This window comes from Amblyomma americanum, chromosome 3, assembly GCF_052857255.1.
Source record: "Amblyomma americanum isolate KBUSLIRL-KWMA chromosome 3, ASM5285725v1, whole genome shotgun sequence".
Lineage (NCBI taxonomy): Eukaryota > Metazoa > Arthropoda > Arachnida > Ixodida > Ixodidae > Amblyomma > Amblyomma americanum.
This window is the reverse complement of record NC_135499.1, coordinates 113144287-113158165: the sequence shown is the minus strand read 5'-3', so window position 1 is coordinate 113158165 and position 13879 is coordinate 113144287. Positions and strand designations below refer to the sequence as shown.

Below are 13879 nucleotides of genomic sequence, written 5' to 3'. Positions count from 1 at the left end.
CAATGCATGGACACAATGCCATGTACGTAATCGATGACTGTCGTCAAGGAAAACGTGTATTCCTTAGTAAGAAGCCTTGCTTCAAACGCTGAAACCAGTAATGCTGGGGTATTATTGCCTGTTTCGCTTATATCCTTCATCGCGCACATCACATCCGTCATATAAGTGTCAAGGAATACCGACGTCGCCGCGAAGATCCGATCGCTTCAGCCAAACTGCATTAGCTCTCTCTTCGGGACGAATGGCGTTCTCTAGGTATTTATATGTGCTGCGCACTCTGCGGGCCCCGTTGTGTAATTTCGTCGGCCGCCGGGGTCCTCCGCTGCTTCAGGCTCTTTTTTCGGGTCACTTTTTTTTCCGCCTTCGGAACTTGGCGGCGAGGCGAGGCGTAAGTCCGGCAAACTTTTTTCCGGTGAGCCGCGCGCGCGCTCACTCCTCCGTTTTGGTCCCGTGAACATACATATATAAAATGTGTCCGCTGGCCGCGATTTCCCGCAGGAAATGGATCGCGCGTCAGCCGAGGAAGCCCGGAAGGAGCGCGACCGGCTCTACGTGAGCGACGCGGAAGCGACTTTCGCCCACGACGAGCTGCTGCCAGCGCTGCCGGTGCCGCCTCTCAGGCAGACCGTCGACAAGTACCTCGACTCCGGTGAGTGCTGCTCCGAGGCTTCCCCCTCAATTTCATTGTTTTATTTTTTACGGCCGCAACTGCGGGACTTGACACGCACCTTTAAACGACTAGTTGGCGCGATAGCCGCCGCGGTGGGTGGCTGAGAGGCTATGGCGCTCGGCTGCTGGCCCGAAAGACGCGGGTTCGATCCTGGCCGCGGCGGTTGAATTTCGATGGAGGCGAAATTCTAGAGGCCCGTGTACTGTGCGATGTCAGTGCACGTTAAAGAACCGCAGGTGGTCGAATTTTCCGGAGCCCTTCACTACGGCGTCTCTCATAGCCTGAGTCGCTTTGGGACGTTAAACCCCCATAAACCAAACCAACCAAACTAGTTGGCTCGGCAGTGTGCAAGCGCAAAGCCTAGACAGGAAAGCAGAAAAACGACCTGAGAAGTGATCGTGCCGTTCTTTTGCTTCGGAATTAAAGCAAGCTGGGTGTTATTCAACTGCTTGAAAAAGCCCGAAAGGCAGTGGACGAAGTAGGCACAGTGCTTGTCCCTAGTCTTCTGCGCGGCTTTGAGTCATACGTCCTTTAGACGCTTCTCTTTCTCCGTGTCCGTGATCCCACATTTCTGAGGTGTTACATCTGGTACTCTTCCCGTAGGGGCTATGGCAGCGTTGTCGGCAAGCTTCGCTGTCTTACGTCGTACCCTGTCCGCACTTGAGAACCAGAGCTGCCGTGGATTCATTTTGTCGTACCGGCGTTTTGTCTTCATTCATATAAAGATGCTGAAAATATTTTTCGTCAGTGCCCCTAGCGCGGACAGGGTCATAAAAAAAGAGGGGGTTAAAAGTACCGTTAGGGGGCAAAAAGGGGGCGTCACTGGTGAAGCAAGGAGTTAATGCGGCTGACACTACGGCGACAGCTGCATGGCATCGTGGTCGCCCCTTCATTTTTCGAGACCCCCTAACTCGCACACGGTGCAGCCATGTTACGTGAGTAAGATAGGTAGGAAATACAATCTGAAGATAGTGCATGTACAAGAGCTGGCGTACCACCGAGCGCCCACGTTCGCAGCGCGAATAGCAACGAGCTGCCGAAGCGTGGTCGCGATAAAAGACCCTGCAGGAGCTGAAAGAACGACAATCGCAGACGTTTTCTTTCAGCTGAGTAGCCATATATATACCTGTGCTCTCTGTTGTGGGGAATAGGGTGAAAGCATTTTTTTCTTTATATATTTGTTTTCTCCTTCTTTTGTGTCTTTAGCTGTCCAGTACACAGCGACTTAATTCATTTCTCTTCGTGATTTATGAACGTCCCTTTGATATCTCTCTGCGACGACCCGACGCGGTGGCTCTGTCCATTCGGGTACCGAGTCCAAGGTCGCACCGGGAAGCGTGTGCTTTTGGTCGAAACTATTTCAGAGTCCCCCCTTTACGACGTCCCCCATAGTCCATGTGTCCCTCTGGGACGTTATTAGCCTCCACGTACAGCATCTAATATCCCAGGTACCGCTTGCCGTGCCACTGAGCCATTGCAGTCTTGCGCAGTCCGGCATCCTCGAAGGGTGTCTTTCCCCCGCCTTCCGTTGTCTCCGTCGTGTGACAATGCGACCAGGATGTTTTCCGGCCCGGCACAAAGGGGCTTAGCGCGTGGCACCTTCTGCTCGTCTCATCCACTGCTGCACGTCGGAATGCGTGCCGAGGAAAAATGTAGCACAAGAGCGGACGCGGCCTCTGCATAGCAAGAACAAGGAAAGTTGATTTCCAGACAAAGGCGACGAGGCGCTTTCTTTCGCGCCTGTGGCCATATGAGCCTTGCCTTTTTTTATTTACCGTGCGCGCCTGGTCGAAGGTTCGACTCCCCCGTATTTGGACGCAGTTAAGCTGCGGCATTCCCGTTTTCATTCCAGTTCATATACTTACAAACGAGTGTAGACTCATCAGTAGTCCTTTTTTGCACGTTGAAAGCGCCTTCAGTGAAGCCGTTTTGTATTTACCGCGCTCAAACGCAATTTGTAACGCGATCCATGACATCATTTTATAGGAACAGTGATTATCGGATTTCGGGGTAATAGTTATTGTAATAGGGGTCGTCAGTTTGGCTCCTTGTTATTGTGTTGGTGTAGATAACGTTATGGGCCGCTGATAAGGTTGCGTTTTGAAGCCAAAGTGACCAAAATGACATGGAAGATGTTTATGTGGCGGGAGTAATTCGCTCCGGCGCCTGTGAAGATGCCAAGTCGGTGAAGTTCAACCGTGTGAGAGCGATTTATTTTGCTTATTCTTCTTGGACCAAAGTCATAATTCTTTTTTAATTAATTTTGTTATTGATTGGCAGTTTCGTTCGCCGGTCATCACCTCTTTCCGCGACAGCTCTATGAATTGTTGTTATCAGTTAAAATTGATTATCTGACTCATTTTTGGTATGCTAACGTTACTCCAGCAACCAAATAACATTTATGGCAGCGAAAATTTAATTTAAAAATTTTCTCGCCACTCGATTCAAACTCGTGGTGTTCACACCGAAAGAGAGTTCTGGCCTCCGTTTTAAAGTGAATGGCGCTGTAGCATAGCCTCCGGGACCCGCGATTACCATTTCCGGCAATGGCAACCAAGGACCAAGGGCTTTCGACTCGTGCTCGTAGCCTCCGCACGCCACTGCCTACATGCTGCGACACGGAGGGCCTGTTCCTTCTCCACGTCCGAGTTGAGCATTGTCAGCTTGTTGATGCTTCGGAAAGTCAACGTCTATTGTAGCCAGCGAAATGCCTGCAGACTGTACGTGTTCTCCCTCACCGGATAACAGTGGTGAAGGCGCGATGAAAAAAGCAATAAAGGCGCATTGCGCTCTGCCAGCGGAGAAAGCACTGACAAAGGAACACAGTTGCACAACGTATGGATCTTTATTTAACAAGGAGATAAACGGTAGTGACGTCGTGATCTGACATCTTAGGCGGGTTTCCCCGCGAGAATGGACGTGTATGCGATATATAGACGGAGGTTAATGATGAGGTGAATAAACTGGTTATATTTTTGCAATATTTTATACATTTTGGAGTCATGAACAGAAACGTACAGAATGGTAGTCGAGAGCTGATTGAGAGCGGAAGGCGTCGGAGAAAAACTTGGTCCCGGGTTAAATAGGGTTCCGCCGCGTCATTCCGCCTTCATCGACCAATCCGCCCGGGTCCCTCTTGGTAGTGGTCTGAAGTTGGATTGCTGGCTCCCATTTGGCCATTCTCCAGGCAGCAGCCATGACGTCAGCGCCTGGTTGGCCACGAGGGATGTCTTTTCTCACGGAGCGCTAAGCTTCTGCCGACATCCGTTCGGGGCGACCGCGGCATCCCGTGGGAGCCGTACGTGTTTCTGAGGAAGGGCAGTTCGAGAGACTTGTCAGAAGGAGGGCTAGGATCGGTTCCAAGAAATCGTGCTCCTCGGCGAGAGGGGTTTCGCCATGTCACAGGTCCCACGGGCTCTGTCTGGCGTTGATAACTTTCTGTAGCACTGCGGTCAGAGGATCGAAGCGCCTGTGTCATTCCGCGGCAGAATATAATCCTGAAGCACGGAGATAGAAGTGTTCTGACTTCTGGAGGAAAACAAGTTGGGCGAGTTGGTTCGATTCAGCGCGAAAGACGAAGACAGTAGAAAACAAGGCGAGACAAACGCGGCGCGCTGACGAACTGACTAGCGCAGTGTTTGTCTCGCCCTAGGATTGTATAAAAAAATTTGCCTCCTAGGTCTCGCCTCGTTTCCTTTCGTCTTTCGCGCTGTGTTCTGAAGTCGATGCTGACGAGGCCAACAAGTTTGCACAAGAAATTCTACCCGCTCTGTCGCTCTCAGTTAGAGAACGGCCCCGCGAGTGGCTGCGTGACGAGAATTAAGGGGTACTTAAGGCATTGTTTCGGCGATAAAAGCTTCGGTCCTCGGTTTCCGGAAGAAAAAAAAGGAAAAGAACCCTCCTTTACAGGCCGGGATACTTGGCGCAGTGACACGTGGGTAGCGGCCCGGCTCTTTCAACTTCCCGCCTAGCCTGTAGGCAGCAGTGCCGTTGTCACGCAGCTGTAAATGCGTTACGATCTTCCTTTATAGTTTGTTTGTCTCTTCTTCTTTTTTGCCACAATGAGAGCAGGCCCGCACGTCAAACGGCCTGGGAGGTCCATTCAGCGACCCACATTTCGTCCGCATTGTACCGTGAACCTGTACGCGGCGATTTCGTGCTTGATTCGCTGGCGGCTGTCATGAGCCCCTGGAGCCCCTTACTTTATGACCCGTCGGAGAGCTGCCTCTGAATCCGCCGCATAGTATAGTGGGCAGTGCTCGTTAATCTAGCGACATGTGTATATACGGACGCCATCCATGCGCTCTCGCCTGGAGCGATAGGTCGCTGTGCCCCTTATATGCATATTTGCTCCTTATCTCGCGTCTCACCGGTGGTCTAGTGCTGTGCGGACGTTAGGTGCCGGAGGCGCTGCAGTTCTTGCCGCGCCGACACTCGGCACGCGTTCGGAGTAAAGTTGTGTTTCGAACTCGGGAGACCAACGTGGGAGTGTTGTGCCAACTGTGTCGCCTGTTGCGTACACTGATGAACAAATGAAATAAACGGTATGCGCATTGTACAGGCGCACGGCGCTCGAGGGTTCATAGACAAGTCTGTAGATCGCCTACTGACGACTAAATACGTCACTCCCGCCAATCACTGCCCTCGCAGATGCGGTTGCACTGCCGTTCGAGCTGTTTCGCTCTATTTTCTCTCATTGAATAAATCTTTGTAGCAAACGCTGATTCCCACATTCTTTTTCGACAGTCCAGAAAGCACATTCAGTTATGCTGAGAGATGACTTGCGCACCTTCGTGTTTGCGGGCGGAGTTGAAACTTTGTACTACAAGGTCTCATAACGCATTAACTGCTGGTGTTCGTGGTACTTCCTGCGACGACCACGCTGTATTTTGCAACCATTCTCGCTACTATAATCGTTGAGCATATATAAAGGGACCTTCCTCACTGTACAGGGCGTTCTTCCCGACAGCTTCATCTTCTCTGAACATGCGCGAACGGTAAGCCTTGCAGTTTGACTATAGGTATATGCACAGTTTGCCATCACCTCGTCCGGCGAGTGGAACCGCAGCAGCTGCGCGCGAGGCAGCTTATTCGGAAAAAGTCGGAGGAGTCATTGTTCGTCTTTCTTTTCAATAAGCTCGGCTCCGTTTTAGGCGCGCGGCGAAACAAAAGATCCGCCGGACGCGCAGCGATGGGAAGGAGACTCCACGAGGGCTCCTCAAAGGGCGAGCGAATGACTATAGCTGGCGGGAGCTCGGCCCTTGCCCGCCGAGCCTGCGCGCCAAACGGTCGATGGGTCGCGCTGCGCTTAGGATCGAGTTTCGAAATTTGTTCTCAAGTGCTTGACCCAATGCCTGTGATTAATTTTGAACGTTCGCCGCCTTATGTTTTAGTGTACGAAGCTTAGCAAGGTCGCGTGCTCAATCACCGAGGCCACGGCGGTCGCATTTCGATGGAGGCAAAACGCTGAAATGCCCCGGTGCTGAGATTTCGGTGCGCGTGGAAGGATTTCAGGTGGTCTAAATTAACCCTGGAGTTGTCCACTATATACGATGTCTTATAATAAACTGCACATCTCCAACCAAAAATTTTAACTTTAACCCAACGTTTCGAAGCCGACTCGGCTCAGGGGTGACTTCCTTTGACCCCCTCCTCCCCTCCATACTTAAAGGCGCTAGCTACTACTCTGTCACCCCTGATGAAGGAGCCGAGCCGGCTTCGAAACGTTGGGTTCAAATTAAAGTTTTTGGCTGGAGATGTGCAGTTTATTATAGGTCTTCAAACCAAACCAGACAGGCAAATCTGTCAAAATGTTTAGTTTTCAATATTGCCGCGAATATTTGCAGTTATTTTTTTTTTTCAAATCGGCCGCCACACCACTTTATCGCTTTGTTTGCGACGCAAGACGCGACTAGATTTATCTCGATTGATCGCAGCCAGGCAGAGCTGATTCTACGTTGTTCCGAAGTGTTCTAGTAACTTTGCACGCTTTATCTTGAAAGTTCGCTATCAGCTTTAAATTGAGCACGGCCGACAGCGGCGGGCATTCTGTTCGACGACCGCCGAGCACGCTTGTCGCTTCGCCGCCGCCGAGTGATTCAGTCCATTTTGGGTGCAAGTCAGCCCAATAAACAGTTTCCTTTTAGAAGACCATTTTGTCCGTCTTCATCGCTGCTTCGACTGCCGTCACCACTACGTGGCAATATATACGATGTCTCATAGCCTACGCTTTTGCTTTGTCACATAAAAACGCATTAGCAATGAATTGCCCGTATGTAGCTATCTGCGCGCAGAAAGAAAAGATGTGTGGTGTGCTTGTAGTGGATCAGACTGACAATTTTTCTCCCACTTGCCGAGAACTCTTCTTAGCCTTATAACTATAATTCTGAAAGTGTTCACTTCTGTCTTAAAGCCTTAGATCTGTCTAGCTTCCCTTCCCGTTTCTGTGCCCGCCAGTGCTTCGAGGCAGAAAATGTGCTATAGTCGGGTACAGTTGTCAAGAAAAAAAAGCGGCTTTTCCTCGTCAACGGACCCCCTTCCAGCCAATGGCGTAGACCGATTCTTATGAACCTGCTAGGATGACAATGCTGGGAAACGCGTGACAGTGCAGGGGGAAGGGGGGGGGGGGGGGGGCTCTATCCCTTTTCATCTGCCGCTCCCCGCATTGTCACGCTAGCAGGGACATGATACATGATAATAGGCCCACGCCACTGGCTGGAAGGGGGTACTTTGACGGGAAAAGCCGCTTTTTTCTTGGCTTGTATCCGAAACAGTGTCGGTCGTCACTTATTAACGGGCTCAAGGTGCGTCTTGATAGCGTGTGCGATGCGTACAGGTGCGGGCTGGGCACTTGAGGGCACAGACAGAGAAGCTATAGTCCGATACAACTCAACAACTCAGCGGCTTTTCCCCGTCAAAGGACCCGCTTCCAGCCAATGGCGTCGGCCGATTCTCATGACCATGCTAGCGTGACAGTGCAGGGAGCGGCGCCACAATGGAGAGAGGGTCTATCCCGGACCATAGAGGGAAGGTCTTATCCCCTTTCATCTACTGCTGCCTGCTTTGTCGCTCTGGCAGGGTCATGAGAATCGGCCGACGCCATTGGCTGGAAGCGGGTCCTTTGACGGGAAAAGCGATGACTGCCACCTGGGAGTCCGCGGTGGAGCACAGCCGCCGTTTTCAGGCCACTTTTAAGGACAAAGTATAATGGCGCGTCGGAATTAATGAACAGCCGATTTCTTCGAGGCCTCCGCTATTTCAGTCCCCAGAACCTTAGCGGGGCTGAGCGATTAAAACCGCTAACTGGAAGCTTTATAACCGCTTTGTTGCGCGGTAGATATTCCCGTGAATACGTGCGCTGGTAAAAATTTCATGCACGCTTTCGCTGTTGAATAACGAAGCAAGATTAGTGAGGGTGTTCTCGCTTCTTGGCACTGCACTCCGATTTCGTGCTGCGCATGAAAACAGAGGCGTTTCTGCTTAAACGTTTGCGCGTGACTAATGGAATGGGAAGCTTGCATATGGTGATTCCGATAATGCTTTACGTTATTACAACAGCTATACTGATTAAAACCGGCGAAAGAGTTGGGTACCACGTGCAGTGTGAGCCAACAGACTGCGCCAGTCCAACATACTGTCCGGTGACAGCTGCAACGCAGGTGTGGCGCTGGCGGACGTCGGCACTAAGGAAGCGGGCAGTAGTGTGTGTCCGGCTTGTGCGCAGTATAGAGTTTGTCTCTTATAGTGTTCATGATTGTCCCAATTTAATACAAGTCGGATTTTATTTTTACTTATTTCCTCTTGGCGGATACTAATGGCACGAAGTTGCGGACTTGAGTGACAGGCTATGTAGGTGTATACAGGTGTATAGGCGCAGGCGCACTTGGTAGGCGCTCTTGATCATGGCGATCGCACTTCCGCAAACCCTCCGGCGTTGCACCGGCTTTACAGTGGGATTGAGGTGCACAGTGCTGATTTTTGCATGTCTCCTCTGTGTTCCTGCTCTTTACTGAGGTTGCGTAATAGTCTTCGCTGTGGTCACAGGCCTGCTTTCTCTGGAGCACTTGTTAAACAGATGTATAGAAGTGGAATCATCATCCGGATATGAACAAAAGGTGGTTACAGTCGCCGGTTCGTGCGATCTGTGTGCCCCTGATCAGCACGCCGCGTTCATCCCTGATTAAACCCTGATGAACATGCCGCGGCGTAGATTAGATGTATTGATCGCAGGTTCAGTACCAGTCGATGGAAGCTATATCAGTGGGCGCGTAACGTCAGCACACGTATACTAAAACAAAACCCGTGTACTTAGATTTAGGTGCTCGTTTAAGATGATGGAAGGGGGAGAATTATCTTTTATTGGGAAGACGGCGGGATAAGTTAATCCGGAGCCCCGTGTTACGGCATCCTTTGCAGCACCAAGCAGTTTTTGGGGTATTTCAGAGGTCACGGGTTGAGTGAAAATGTTCCCGTAGCGTCCAGGGCACTCATGAGTTTGCGCGGTGCCAAGCTATTTACTGTGTTTATCCTGTACACGCGCCTGCCAAACTGCCAAAGGTGTACACCTGCTACATAATGGTACCACTTGACGTTATATCGGTCGCTTTGTACATTTTTAAACATACGGGGCGCGCACAGTGCAAGTAATTCTATGGGGGGGGGGAGTATTTACAGAAAAGTTACTAATTTATAACACGAATGATGCAGCTAACCTTGCGATGCGCGAAGGAACGGAGACTTAACAAAGGTGAAGTATTGAGTGGATGCGCTAACCACTAGGCCACCGCAGTGAGGCCTGTAGGGGTTAGTGCGACCGGATCGCATGCGTAGGGAACTGGTTGGGAGGTACTGGGCTCTTAGGTGGGAGCTGCATTTTTACCGGTGGGTGCCCCGTTTGGGCCCGGACGTTGTGCATACCCGACGGGCAATGCGGATGGGGCCGCCACCGACGCCACATTTTTGACGAACGAGCTAAAAACAGCCACAGCTCTGTCGCTCCACAGTACGAACCAAAGAAGAGACACAGAACGCGGCTTTTTTTTTAACTTTTTAGATGAGTGCACCAATAGCCCAGCCGAAAACATGAAGGGCTCCCTTGGCTGCTCTCTTCGAAACATATGCGTTGCTTCGCGCTCCAGAAATAAACTCGGGAATTCCATTTCTCCTAATAATCTACTATCGAAGGCAAGTTGAATACCTTGTAAGAGGAAGGAACCTGCCTCCGGCAGTCGCAAACGCGTTCTCTGGCCGCTCCTTTTCAAGGACGCGCTGGACAAGGGGAAAATGGATATTGTCCTGTTTGCTTGAACGTCTACTGAGTCACCTGTCTGGGATGTTTCTGCAAGCTGCCAAGTCTGAACTGGGATGGCATACATGTGCGGGGTCACTAACCCAAAGAAGGCATGCAGGTGCTATAGACTTACTGGTAAGTTTCCGCAGGCACGGCGCTCCCGTGAAACCGTCACACAATGGTGCAGGTACTCTCTAATCTGACTGCACATGGCTTGCAGTAACCGGAACTTAAATGCAACTTTCTTTTAAGAGTTGCAGGGGGAAAACGAACTCGCTCAGTTGAAAATCGGGAAGCGTGTGGAACAAGGTTCCATTTAAATAGCGTTCTGTGTGGAACAGTGGTCCACGTGCTTGAATAATAAGGCGTTACGTCGAGCGATGAACTCTGAATGCGGGGTGGGGTGATCGCCAGTGTGTGTTTTCCATCAAAGGAGATTCATTCTTGATCAGACATTTACTTCATTATTCGACTTGCTGGGTCTGAACCTTTTTCGGTCTCTCACAGGAGGAAGTATTTGCCAGGCAACGCGCGCGCTTTCGTACAAGCCGGCGGGGAGCAGACGGTTTCGTATAGTCTAACCTTGTAAGTGGGTCCCGATGTAGCTTGGCGACGAGCGTATCCGATCATTCACCGGCTCTTCGTGTAGCGCTGCAATTAGCGTCGCCGTGTATATATGGAGGCGAGCTTTGCGCCTGTGGCACGCGTGAGGTGAGAGTTGTTTTCGTCATGGTATAGCGCAGTGACTTTCCTACGTGTTCTAGATCTGTCCTTATACCTGGGGGAAGACGTACTTGCTGTCGCATCTCTGCTACGTGACAGGTCGGTCGAGTGTGTGCTGCTTATTGACGCACGCATAGGAATTTCAACACTAGCGAGGGTATGCCGTTGAAATTCTTACCGGGGCAGTAATATGAGTTTTGTGTTTGAACTATGCGACACAGGCGGAGCAGCTGCCGACGTGTATATATACAGTGCAAAGACAATCCCGCCCTCTGTTTCTCGCGTGCGTCGTCATACTTTGCACGAATCCACCTCCATCGCGTCCCGTTTCATTTTATGCTGCGTGCCTTGTGTAAAGCAAATATTTTTCACGCCGCGGTGCTGGCGCGTTCGCGAAAGGCTCGTCGCCTTCTCGCTGCGACGTCTGTCTTTTCCGCGGCGTCCACTCGTGCGTGCCATGGCTTCGCGCGTAACTCAGCTTTGGTTGGATGCACCGGGGAGACCGCGACAGGCGTGGCCACGCATGGGGCGAGGCGGCGATGAAGACGGTGAAATATATGCGCTCGGTGCACTTTCCCGCGCCAACTATATAAGCACCTTTCGTTCTTCAGTCGCAGCACTCTTGTTTGTAAACAAAGGGTTCGCTGTGGTGCGGGCGAAGCGAATGGGCCACGGCGCGACTGCCGCCATTACGCCGCAATTACGTCCGCCTGGTTCGTGCACGCCCCGTACGCAATAGTGCGGTGCCGCTGGCGCATCTTCGTGACGTCACGCTCCGCCGCTTCTTTGTTTGATTTCCGGCGCTGCTGCATCTTACCGGCAGGGCACGCTGTCTTTAATTCCAGCCGGCGCTGATGAGAGGTTGTTATAGCCTCTACGAAACAGACCGTGCATGACGGCTTTCAGCGCGGGGCAACAACTTGGCTTCGAGTGCGGCCTGGTTGCATATTGGTAGGGTGCCTCGATGCCAGCGCCGGATGGAGACAACTTAAGCGACGCCGCCATATTGAATCACAACTGGCCTCCTCCATGTACCGCGAAATGCTCGACTGGTAGCCCAGTGTAGCTCTCGCTGCAAAAGGCCGTTCAAGTTAAAGCACTTTCAAGCGCGCCGAGAGCATGAACGGCGCCGTTACAGACGCTAGCGCCGCTGATCCCGAGTGATTCAATATGGCGGCGCCGCTGAAGTTGTCTCCACCCGGGCGGCGCTGGCATCGAGGCACCCTACATATAGGTAGATGGCTGCGCCCTCTGGCGTGCACACTAAACAAATTATCATCCTTAAGGGTGCAAATCAGCTGCCCCAGACAAACACCCTTTTGGGTGCTAAAAAGGGTGCAGAGATCAGCACCCTTCAGGAAGGGCGCACAGCATGAAAGTTCAGAGGGCGCGAATAAATCCAACATACATTCGTAGAGGTGTTATGGAAAAATAGTACCCTTTAATGAGGGTGCAACCATTACATCCTTTAAAGTATCATTAAGTGCACTGATCTCGGCACCCTTTTTTAGCACCGAACAATTGGAAAAGGGTGTTCGTCTGGGGACAGCTGATTTACACCCTGAAGGGTGAGAAATTGTTTAGTGTGTGGTTTGGACCGCGCATGTACGTACCTTCCGGACCACACGGTGATGCGCGTGCACCCAGAAGCATGAGGTTGGACGCCGTTTCGCGCGCCATTGTGCCTTGAAAGCCGCCAACATTTGCCTCGATCGAGGATATAAGGCGCGAATCCGCGTGCACCGGACCCGAGCTGGCGCTGGATATATACTCGGCGGACGTGCTCGTCACGAGGTGCAAGCGAACGATGCGCAGTCGCGCGAACGGCTCTTGAGACGGTCATGACTTACAGGATAACGACGACGATAGAAGCTTTGATCTGGCCACATCGCGTGCTGATCGAAGAAATGAGCTGTATTGGAGCTTCATTGTTTTCATCAGCATGTAGTCAACGATTACTGCCAGTATGGATGAACAGCATGCTCTGTTTTTTTTTAATTTGGTTTCTTCTAGGCTCACCTTCCCTTTAATGCCCTTTCGTGTTCGATGCAGAACCAGGGAAAATTTTGTCCTGTCAGTGCGATCATGAGTTTTCTCTTTTCTCTGTACTCTGCTACGAACAACCGGCTGGCGTCTGGGTCACGCTAGAGTTCGCGACACCAGTGCAAGCTACATCAAGTATACCTTGCATGACTGGCCTACATGAGCAGCAGTCTGCTTTCCCCCAGGAACTTCGCTGTGAGTGGTGGTCTGTGGGGTCACTATCAGTTACGCTGATATAGGAGTCCAAACCTACCGTTCCTCACTGCCTCTTAGGCCTCGGTCCATGCCTTAATAAAAAATTGGGGGTGGTTTAGCTCTGGCTAAACCTCGAGTGACGCGATAGCTACAGCAGGCCGAGTGGAACTTGGTCACGTGACCAACCACGGCGCCGTGCCGCCGGCAGCTGCTCCGCACCACGTGACCAAACACGTGACAGGGTGGCGGCGCCGCCACGCTGAAGGCTCAAAATGCTACCGTAATGTAGCTATCGCTACAATACAGGTGAAACACACACACGCCCTCTGCCTTTCTATCTTCTCTCTGTCTGTCAGCGATCTAGCGCTGCGCATTTTGTCTTAAAATATACTTACTCCGCAACTGACACTGATGGGCGCTGTATGGTGGCGGGAAAGAGTCCGTTGTCATACGTTTGGAACTCAACATAATGGCAGGTCCCAAGGACTAGCGCTGTTCTCGGAAACACGACTGAAACACAAGACGTCACTCGGCGTAAGAAGCCAGTTGCTGGTTTGCGGATTCCTCTGTCCTCGTCTCCGTTTTACCTCGCGGTCAGGTCGTGTTCCCCTGAAACAGGGCGTAGCGTTTGGATCATGCACAACCAACTGCAGTCGAGCCCACTTATAACAGCCGCGATTATAACGAATGCTCGCTTATTACGAACGAGGGCAGTTTTACCGTCAAAAGGTGTGCTACGGCTGTTGTGGCACAGCATCTCAGATAAAACGAACGAGTGTGGCCGCACAGTTCGGTTATAGCGAAAGAAGAGGTGCCGTAAACCGAAGAGCGTCTCCCAGCTCCCGTGATCTCTCCCAGCGAAAGTATTTACCCCTCCACCTTCCCCCCCCCCCCCAAAAAAAAAGAAAAAAGAGCGGTTTTGAAATCGCAGTTAACCGGCGACCAAGTTTAAGCGTTTA

General features: G+C 51.5%; 1 protein-coding gene across 3 annotated transcripts in view; it reads left to right on the top strand.

Moving 5' to 3' along the window:
• The window catches only part of CROT (Carnitine O-octanoyltransferase), a 71614-nt gene that overhangs the window by 498 nt on the left and 57237 nt on the right, over positions 1-13879 (top strand). For 2 of the 3 annotated variants that reach the window (XR_013313283.1, XM_077657720.1), the window contains exon 2: positions 499-649. Coding sequence is in view for 2 of the 3 variants with exons in the window: in XM_077657720.1 (XP_077513846.1) it covers positions 502-649 (148 nt within the window). In the remaining variant the exon portion in view is untranslated. Of the gene's footprint in view, positions 1-226; positions 389-498; positions 650-13879 lie in introns of those variants that run through there. The other variant, XM_077657719.1, reaches the window with a different exon arrangement.